The 11168-nt window shown below is 42.4% G+C and overlaps 1 protein-coding gene across 2 annotated transcripts in view; it reads right to left on the bottom strand.

Moving 5' to 3' along the window:
* Nucleotides 1-9076: 9076 nt before the first annotated feature.
* LOC311040724 (fibroblast growth factor 14-like) overlaps nt 9077-11168 on the bottom strand; it is a gene marked incomplete at both ends in the record, with an annotated part of 60637 nt that continues 58545 nt past the window's right edge. For both annotated transcript variants that reach the window (XM_084051073.1, XM_084051072.1), the window contains 2 exons: nt 9077-9249; nt 9668-9866. In XM_084051073.1, coding sequence (XP_083907199.1) covers nt 9077-9249; nt 9668-9866 — 372 coding nt within the window. The remainder of the gene's footprint in view (nt 9250-9667; nt 9867-11168) is intronic.

Here is an 11168-nt window from a genome sequence, read left to right as displayed (position 1 = left end):
AACATTTTAGTACTTTTACTTTTGGTACTTTAAGTACATTTTGATGCCAATACTTTTGTACTTTTACTCAAGTAAATTTTGAATTCTGGATTTTTACTTGTAACAAAGTATTTCTATATTGCAGAATTGGTCATTTTACTTAAGTAAATAATTTGAGTACTTTTTCCACCACTGACGTAGATGCACATGTGTGTGCTGGGTCAAGCAGATGAAGTCATAAATCATGACAATCATGATGCATTGTGAACTTGTTGGCTTTTTGTCATACTACAAAATAGGGCATACGTTGTTAAATAGATTAAGTCGTAGCAGTATCCATCGATAGCATGACATGAAATGATTAATCCATACTCCATACATACTGGTTAGACTGAAACGTCTGCAGGTTCGAGTTCCCACTGCAGGCGGTGTGACCCTGCGTTTTCCTCTCACTATCGCCCTGGAAAATAACCTAAGCGAACCTAGGGGTTGTGTGTTTTTTTCTCATGCTTGCTGCAACACCATTGGACTTCAGAGATGAATGTTTATAAAAGACTTCTGGAGCCAATCAATCCTGGTGGGGAGCAAACAGTCAATGCTGGATAGATACAGGTGGGGAGCACACAGTCAATGCTGGATAGATATAGGTGGGGAGCACACAGTCAATGCTGGATAGATAGATACAGGTGGGGAGCACACAGTCAATGCTGGATAGATGCAAGGTGGGAAGCATGCATTACAGTCAACGCTGGATAGATGGGGGGCGGGGAGCAGGCATTACAGACGTCAGAAGTGCAGAGGATGTATCGATGCAGACATGTGTAGAAGTGCAGTTCACTGCTGTAACCTTCTGTCTCTTCAGAAACACAATTTATGCCCTTGAAGCAGAGTCTCGTTGACATGAAATTTACATATGCAAAATTCAATTACAGATGGCTAATTAGCTGGCAGTTTCATTTATCATTCATGGCAGACCAGGGGATGCGCGTGTGTGTGTGTGTGTGTGTGTGTGTGTGTGTGTGTGTGTGTGTGTGTGTGTGTGTGTGTGTGTGTGTGTGTGTGTGTGTGTGTGTGTGTGTGTGTGTGTGTGTGTGTGTGTGTGTGTGTGTGTGTGTGTGTGTGTGTGTGCGTGTGCGCGTGCGCGCGCGTGCGTGCAGGTTTGTGAGCATGCATAATGTGTTTGTGTCATTTGTCTTCCAGGCAGACAGAGTCTTCCATGGACGCGACTCTGAGTCTGTGTCCCAATATTGGTCTGTCTGTCTTTCTGCCCACCTGTCCGTTCGTCCCTCCGTCTCCCTGACTGACTGCCTGTCCTAATTTCAATGTGGCTGTCTATATGTCTGTCTTGCCTGATAATCATGTTATTTCACGGTGCTTCCTGTAGACTCCGTGGAAAATGAGAGATGTTATCTCTTGCTCTGTCTCTCTTTGTCTCTCTTCTCTCTCTCTCTCTCTCTCTCTCTCTCTCTCTCTCTCTCTCTCTCTCTCTCTCTCTTTCTGCCTATCACCTGCCCTTCTTCGGGTTAATTTTCTGCCTCAGTGCGTCCCTTTTGAGGCCAATCAACAGGCAGACCCCTGATTCGTCGCCGTACCTTCTGTGACTATTGTGAACGTTACGGTCACGAGAGATACTTCATTTCACATCCAAAGTCATACTGTTGCCTTTGCCAATGCTATTCATTGAGTTGATGAACTGTGATGTGGTGCTGGAATGGTTTTGTCCTCTTTCTACCCTCAGAGTGACATCACAATGTCATATAAAGAGGCTTGCACAATGGATGAACAAAGGGCAATACTTAATTGAAGATATACACAGGTGTGACAAAGTACGCATGCACATGTACTGTATAGCTATATGTGTCTGCGTAGGCTATGTGTTCGTACTGTATGTTCATAGGACGGTCCATCAGCTAAATGCTGTCAGTTAATGGCCTTCATTTTGTGCACCTTTAAGTACCCCCCTTGGGTGCTTCATAGTATACCAAATAAACACTGTAATAGGGAATTAACAATTACTGCTGACCATTTTCCAAAACGTACGTTGTTTTCACTCCTACTGTGAGTCTGTCTGTCTGTCTGCCTGTCCGTCTGTGAACAGCTAATCTCGGGCACTGCTGGCGTGCGTGACAGAATCTCCACTCCAAATGTTTCAAATCAGCCTGATATCGTGCCATCATGAGGCAGATTATTTGCTAAACTAATTTCTGCGATTACTCCTACAGATTTTGTCCACAACTCACCAAAATCGGTACACCTTATGTCCGTAGTCATGTGATCAAGATATATCTGTCAGATGTATTCAGATTCCATAATTGGTCTTACCTCAGTAATGGAACATTTTTATTTTCTTGTTGGCCATAAAGCTCTTCTTCGCATTTATCTACTCTACTAATCAGCCAAACTTACAACTCTCTCTCTTTCTCTCTGTGTATATGCCATGATTTTGTGAATGTAACCTTACTGCACATATAATATTTGTGTCCCTGTATGTTTCTCCTTTATGTGGACATAAATAAATGGTTAAAATGGTGTGTGTGTGTGTGTGTGTGTGTGTGTGTGTGTGTGTGTGTGTGTGTGTGTGTGTGTGTGTGTGTGTGTGTGTGTGTGCGCCACGTGATACTGTGCATACTGTAGATAACACAGATGTGCAGTGCAGTCACTCAAATGTGACAAAAGGATGGATGAATGGCTAGATAAAGGCAACGGAGGGATTAATAATGATGAGCAAATGAACACATGGAATGGAATGAATGGAGAGAAGATGCAATAATCACCAGGCTTAGACACTGTGCAGTAAATCAATGACTCAGTAATGATCCGACGCGCCGCCTCTTCTTTCTATAAATCTTTTATTCAATAGTACTGTATATTTTCTCTGTGTGTATACAATGGACTGGACACAAACTGTACAGTGCAGACAAACTCATTTTGCATAATACAGTATGTATGTAAAGATAAACTGTACATCTGTTGACTGACAGAGAGCGAACCTCTTAAAGCAGAGCACCAGGGCGACATCGCGGCTCTCCTCCCGCCAACGTGGGTTCACGTCCTCTCAGAATGTGACTGGAGACCTCCACGTCCATATCACATGCAGTCTGCGTCAGTCATTCTCCGCCAGCGGGTCAGGGCCCCAATAGTGTGTCATGACGAAACGTTCTGACACGTTCACAGACAATCGCTGTCATAGAGGACTATTGTCATTGTATTCAATATTCTCGTCTCCTGACTTATATTACGATTGGACAGCGCAAAGGCAATTGAGAACCACTGCTGTTTGTTACTTGTTTTTTGTATATTTCCAGACTCCAGCTGCCCCAATTTCATCTGTAACAGCATGAAGCCCACAGTAACTTGCAGAGACAACACTTTGTCCCCCTGAGAGAGAGAGACAAAACCCATCGCTGCAAGAAAGAGATTTAGTTTGTCTTATGTGACTTGTTAGCGGCTGATGTTACCTAGCCTCAACCAACAATAAGCTGAGTACTGTATGAGCACGAACTCTTAAAGACCCATACTGTGCTAGCACAATATCTGATGCTCTTCTTTTTACAGCAATGCATTAGGCTTCTCAGACAAGTGTGGCTCTTGTTCCAATTCAATTCATTTATTGTCATCATGTATAGCAAGTACACACAACGGAATTAAAAAGTATCAACAGGGAACAGTACAACATGTGAGACAAAAACAAATACAAATTTGTGTTGCTATTAAACCCTTAAAAGTCCTATATAATTAGTTGTACAATGAATAATGAAAGTAGTCGATCTACAAGCTTACAACATGTCACAATGTGCGCTTGTCGATTGTCTAGTTTCACAATTTTTGAAAAACCTTGAACGTTTTGGAACCTATTGGACATGATAACCAGACATCACGTACCTATACGCGATGCCTGGTTGAAAGTGGTTAAAAACCAAAGGTTTGAGATCTTAACCATCCAGGTGCTATAGAGTAACACTGGGGTCTGTGAACATCACACGTGTTCCTGCCATTGCAACCCCCCCCACTGGTGCTGTGCTTTAAAGGTTCATATAGTTTTGATAACACATACAGTAGCCTACATTACCACATGCATATCCCCGTCACCTTTCCTCTTGCTAAAACCATGCAACAAGTGACAACCTATAGAGACAAACGGAGAGAAAGAGGGATAGGAGGAGGGATAGGTGGGTACAGGAGGTGCCATCGCCGGCAGCGCGGGGACCAAACAAGCAGAGAGGGAAAACGCGTGTGTACAGAGTTACAGTGAACAGAAGACTAAAGATCAAAGGATAATTTAAACCTAATGAAATGGCCGTATATCCTTGCTGTCGGGCAGAACCTTGTATATCCATATTGCAATTTTTTATGTTGAATAACTTTTAAATATATCATTTTTTTTTAAATTGCAAATTAAAGCCCTACTTTGTACAAGAGTGTCGCGCACAAGTTGCTTGCCTTGTAGATCAGCTATTTTTGCTACTTTTGCCAACTTTTGAAAGTGAAAGTGGTCTGTGTAGGTTTTACAAATATTGAACCGATGAAAAGTATTAACAAGAGCTTGTGACTAAATAATAACTACGGATCCATTGGAACACAGGTTCTTTTTCCGATTTCCTGAAAAGTTACGGTTTTGGACATTCAAGGTTTCCACCCGACAACGATGATATTTGTCTGAGAGAGAGCGTTTGAGTGTGTTGGGAATGTGTTAAGAAGGACCAGAAAGAGAACAGCCATAACGGAAGTAGTCTCTGTTGTATAAAGACACAGTGTTCAATATTGACATGATGGCGGTAAAGGTAAAATGAGAGAAACCACGTTTCGAGTACAGTGGTACCATGTTTCGAGTACAGTGGTAGCCATCATGTTGCCTCCACATGCATCCGTCACGAGTCCACCCTTCAATCTAATACTGGTGCCGTGGTTCTTCGACCATTGTTCTATGCACAATTGTCCTAACAGCTCATCTTTGGGAGGTGAAGCTGCAGAGCTGCTGTGGTTCACGCAGTGAAACGACATGTCACTTCTACGATGTGTACCGTCTCATCTGTCTCCAGAACCAAAGTGTTACAAGTTGAGAAACAGAACCACGATCTGAATTGGACTAGATTCCTATGATAGTTCCAGAGTTAGGTCTACTCAGTCTGAACCAAATGTTGGCTATCCCATATTTGTAGCCCCAGGGTCTGACTTTAACCAGCTGTGTGAATAAATCACCTTTAGGAGACAGCAGTAGTTGTTGGGTTGTTGTTTGATTCAGTAGCTGTGGCCACCAGAAGCTTAGGAACACATTTGTAACAGTGTTTTATTAGGTAGCCAGGAGACCTTGCTATGTCTTCTCATCTACAAGGGAGCTATCATTACAGCTTTGGAAAGTGCTACATATTATGTGGTGGCACGTTTCACAGGAACCCAACAGGCCTAACAAGCTATGTCTATTCAAGTGGAACAAGCAGCAGCCAACCGCACATTCTCCTCTGAGGCCAGGTCCTCTGGCTAACTCAGTCATATTCCATTCCCATCTCTGATTTTGGGTTGCCAGATAATTGGAACCATTTACAACCATACCAACAAATAGTTGGTCCAATCCAACAAGCCCATTGTCCTCGATCATTTTGCTGACTGAAGCTGTCAAAGATCTCTGGGAAAGACTCTGCCTTTGGCTAGCCAACTAGTATGGAGTATGTAAATAATAAAGATTTTCTACGTGGATAGTTATCATATGTTAAATTCAGGGCAATGTTACTACCTTTTAGTAACTAAGAAAAATGGTAACATTCGCCATAAATGACCAGTTAACAATTCTAATTCCACATTTATTTACCGAGGCACAACATGGATGTCTAGACTTCTTCCTTCTTCCCCCTTCCGGCAAAGTCTTTGCAACGATGCCACGTGGACAGAGGACAGAGTCATGAATCTCCTGGCTTCAAGACTTCGATTTTCAAGGAGCCTGGAGTTTCAGCATTTAGCAACAGGGTTCCCTGGCTCTCACATCTGGGGTTCAAGTAAAGATGGCAGCATCCCATCAGATTAACTTCATCCCAGGCTAGGGTTCCACCAAGCAGCTGTTCACTGATAATCACTCTTTGCTGGCCAAGTGCCATTGCTAAACCCTCAGTATCGATGTCTGTTCTCCCAGGCTAGGCTACATTATTTTCACAAGTAAAATCACTGATACTACATTTCCACAGACATTACAACAGCTGATCTACTCCAATGGCATCCTATCATCTGACACATCTGTAAGGTCATTCAAAGATGAACTTTTCAGCATTGAGCAAGTGGAATTTTATTGGCTCTTGTTTTTTTTTCTGCTATTTAACACAACAAATACATTGACTTGAGGCAGACGCCAACAGCTAGCCAGTACTGGACCAGCAAAAGGCGTTCAATCTCAAATAACCATGACATGGTTATGTCACACCCATCAAAGGCACTTCCAGGACGAAAACAGAGGCCTTGAGACGCACTGTTTTGTAGGACAAAAAGCAGAATGTAGGTCAACACACAGACAGTGAGATACTTAACTGAGGGACACTGGGATACACTGACACATCAGAGAACAACAGTGCTGGATCCTTCTCTTCATATATGCTAATCATGAACATAATGCCCTGATTGTCATTTGTCACAGATACTAATATTGAGGCTGCAGTCACAGTATATATCTCTCTATATATCATTCAGCATCTCATCAGCAGTAATACGACCATCTACAGTACATCCCATCCTCTACCAGTATATAACCACGTTTAAATTCTTGAGAGGATTCGACCCAAAACAGTCCTCTAGTCTACGCGGCAAAGAAAGCAAATAGATGCAGAAGTATCAACACTATTCACACAATGGTAGTTTTGCTTTTACATACCGTACGGTAACAGCAAAAATGTGAATAATGGTCAATGTTGTACACAGTGACAGACCCAACAAGCCTTCAACAACATGGGAATCCACCCTGTGTGGATATTTTGTTACCTTGTAGTGTATTGTATTGTTTTGTTTCATTCATGCCATTTGTTTATGTGATTTGTGTCTTCATTCACATTGTGTTGGCTCTGTGGTTTGAGCATGTATTCAACTCCACTACAGCCATCGTTACCATACTGCTTTTCTTTGTATTTTTACAGAACAATGGTGTTGTTTTTTTATTACCTGTGGCCCAAGTAATACAAATTAAAGGCTATTGTGCGAACTAATCTGATTTACCCTGTTCTCGGTTCACTTAACCAGCTCGCGTAGAATTAACCCTGTGTTGTGTGTTACGAGTGCTTTGGAATGGGAAGGCCTTGGAATGAAAATGGATTTAGACCAACAGCTTCTTTGGCAACCAGTCACTTCCTGATAATTTAGGTCTTCCTGCAGCTCAGCTCTCTTCGGATTTTCTCAACCCAGCTTTAAAAAAAAAGAAAGAGAAATATGGAGCAAATGGCTGGGAACCTATAGGTTTCTAAATATGCTGCGCTGACAGGGGACCAGAAGATGCCAGGATTTTAAATGTTATTATTGAGTGAATATCGGGGGTTCATAGTGATCACACCATCACAGGACCCAGAATTTCCACGCAGCTTCCAGGCTGCTACTCCTGTAACAACATACTAGTACTGTGACACTTTGATACCTCAAACGAACACGATACAGTCATGTCTCCGTTGCTGCTACGAATGAGGGAAACGACAGTAAAATCAGTGACAGTCTCTGCATTTAACATTAGGACACAGCAAACTGCAAATACTGACATAACAGCTGAGCTACTCAACATCGTGATGCTAGAACACGTTTACTGGACACGCCTGGTTAGCTTTTCCTCCACCTAGCTACACTTGAGTATGTTTCATATATAAAAGCATTAGACAGGGAACAGAAAGATAACAGAACATCACACGGAAAAAGGGAGAAAGAGAGGTAGAGATAGGAGAGGATGTCATTTTTGTTTAGTGTCTGTACAGCAACCAATGCAGATAATCAATAGTGCATTTGTGTCGAGAGCAAAAACCAGCCAACAGGCAGTTAATAGCGATAATGAAAAGACAAAGATACTATAAAGTATTTGGTAATTAGTCCACTGCAAGACCTTTCTATACTGCAAATTGTAAGGATTAACAGCGTTCAAGTTCAAGACCTATTGGCCTCGCGTGAAATGTACCGCACCTGCTCTTGTCATGCACATTCCATTGCAGCATGTTATACAAACTTGTAATAAGTTAATGGATCAACAATTGAAAAATGATGGTTCTTGATTTAAATCAGCTGAAAAAAATTGCTTCGCTTTTTTCTTTCTTTTCTTCTTTTCTTTCTTTTTTTCTCATTTTCACCGTTACTTTTAATCGAGTAACAGGAATTGTTGTCACGTTTTGGTTCACTTTGTTCACTTGTTGCTACAACACTAGAGAGACATGTAAACAGTAGGAATGAGTGAGAAAATTAGAAAGACTCGAATGGCGTAATTTAGGTGTGTGTGTGTGTGTGTGTGTGTAGCCGTCAGCAAGCAAGGCTACTTTGGAAAGGAAAAGAAAAGTCTTACTGGAGAGGAGGAAAAAACAGAGGAGCCTCATTCTCACAGATTGTCACAGAAACAATACCAATGAGGACTAGTTTGTTTGTGTTTAAAAAACAAAAAGGCATTCCGTTATCACCTAGCGTGGGTGTTTCGTTTCACTGTCCGAGTTCCAGTTTAGCTGGCGTTATGCCTAATTTACATTCCGTCACATGATGGTGTCGCTCACTAACAGCACAACTCGATGCGTTGAGTTGTTAGCTTGAAAATAAGTAATTTCCAGCGACCAACACCGTCGTGCAACAAAGCATAAATCAGGCTTCAGCTGGCTTTGAAGTGACTCAGCTCCTCTTCCTCGTTCCCCTGCTGTATCTTCCTCCTCTTCCCCTGGCCACCAATTGGAGCACTCAGTTTTTAATTTTTAATTTTTGTTATTTATTTTTTTCCAACTCTGGCCCTGCCCCCCCAACTGAACTGGATTCGTACAATTGGAGGGAAATGGGGATGCGTCCAGTCCAGGGCCAGAGTGAATTCTTTTTTTTTTTCATGAGTGCAGCGGTGGGAGGAGTCTCCGGCTACCTGGCATCCGGGTGGCCAGGGGGAGAGGAGGGGGCGGGGTTATGTCTCCTCCTTGTCGGGCTTGTTGACTGGCTTGCCGCCGTTCATGACCACCGGCTCGCTGGTTGTGCTTTTGGACTGCGGGTTGCCGGCGGTGGCGGCAGCGGCAGCGGCCGCGGCTGCCTTAGGGACCTCCCCGACATCATGCAACGACGGCTCTCTGTACATAGCCACTGTGGTGGGGAGGACAGGATGAGATGAGAGGAGGGGTTGGAGGTGGAAGAGAGGGGGCGAAATGGCAGAAGAGAATTAAGAAAAGTTACTGTGTGTGTGTGATTTGTAAATACTTTTTTGAGTTAGGCTTGATTTATACTTGGTTGCACGCCAGTGCAATGCACCCAAAATAGCTATATTTTGTAGATTGGCTATTTTGGGTGTGCTACAGTGGCACACAATTTAACTCTAGGATTAAAAATCACATTTATAAAATGACCATTCTAAAAATATTAAGTATAGTAATGTGTGTGTGTGTGTGTGTGTGTGTGTGTGTGTGTGTGTGTGTGTGTGTGTGTGTGTGTGTGTGTGTGTGCGTGTGTGTGCGTGTGCGTGTGCGTGTGCGTGCGTGTGTGTGTGCGCAGCTCTGTATTGTACCTTCTATAGGCTTGGGCAGGAAGTGTGCGGCCGGTTTGGTCTTTTTCACCCTGTTGCCCTTCATGGCCTGTCCTTCTTTGTTGAGGCCCAGGAACCAGGCCCTGCCAGACTCCTGTTGCCTGTACAGCATGGAACTGTAGATCACGTAGTAGTTCTCAAACACTGACTCCTTGAACTTACACTCGGCCGTAAACAACTCCTAGAGAGAGAGAGAGAGAGATGCAGATGAGCAGATGGATAGAAAGAGACAGGAGGAAGGAGAGCGAGAGAGAAGGAGAGATTGGACACACGTTTTAACGTTGGTGATTTTCATAGCTTCCTTGCTGTGCTGGCAGGCACATGGCGGTTTCAACCACCTGTTGTCATCATGACTGCTTCCCCTGCAGAACGGCAAACTAAGTGGACAGTGAACGGCAAGCACTGAAAATCATCCCTTTTTCCTGTTATATTCAGGTAAACAAAAAGGCTGCTCGAGTAAGCATCTGTCTGGACTGTCTAGAACTTGTGTAATCACAGGGATGACCTATAAACTTATAGCCTCCAGTTAGATGTGTGCGCCCAGATCCTTAAGTCCTCTTCAGCCTTGAATCCTCTCTATTCTTTCAAGTTTATTATGTGAACATCCGCATCCAGCACCATCTGTGGCAGCATATTACTGATGGAAGCCTAATCGCCTGTAAATCCAGATCTGTGCTATTCTGTTTGCAAATGTGTCAACGCTGGCGTTTGGTTATGCAGAACACACACTGGCGAAGGCATGAGTGATTTCCCTGTGATTCTAGATAGAAAGCCATTAATAGCCCCTCTGTTAAATCTGCCTGAACAATCTGATCCCAGCGCTTGTGTCCTAATCTATGAGTTGTGTGTCGCGTTGGCTGCTAACAGTACATTTACTAAAGTATTATACTTGAGTACAAATGTGAGGTAATTTTACTTTGAGTATTTCCATTTGTTGATACTTCTGCGGCACCTCAGAGGCAAATTTTGTACTTTTTACTCCACTAAAAGTATTTGACAGCTTTAGTTACTGCAGATTTTGATAATTAATACAAAACATACATTAACTGATAAATCATGAATTATTGTATTATTACAATTATGTATTATTATGCCCGGCAACAAAAAATAGCCCCAACTGTACCAGCTGCAACATTAAAGTGATGAAAACAAGATTGCATTACTGATTACAGTCCAATAATATGATCGTGAAATGGACCATTCTGTAATGAGTACTTTGACATTTGGTATGTTTTGATACTTTTGTACTTTTACTCAAGTAACCTTTTCTGCGTGACTTTTACTTGTAACAGAGTATTTAAAACAAAAACAACAAAAAAATGAGTACTTCTTCCACCACTGGTCCTTCCAGTGGTGGAAAAAGTACTCAAATGGTTTACTTAAGTAAAAGTATCAATACTGCAATGTAGACATACTTGAGTAAAAGTACAAAAGTATTGGCATCAAAATGTACTTAAAGTACCAAAAGTAAAAGTACTAGTTA

Source organism: Gymnoscopelus microlampas, assembly GCF_963454915.1.
Source record: "Gymnoscopelus microlampas genome assembly, chromosome: 24".
NCBI lineage: Eukaryota > Metazoa > Chordata > Actinopteri > Myctophiformes > Myctophidae > Gymnoscopelus > Gymnoscopelus microlampas.
The sequence above is the reverse complement of the archived record's forward strand: the minus strand, read 5'-3'. Positions and strand labels throughout refer to the sequence as shown.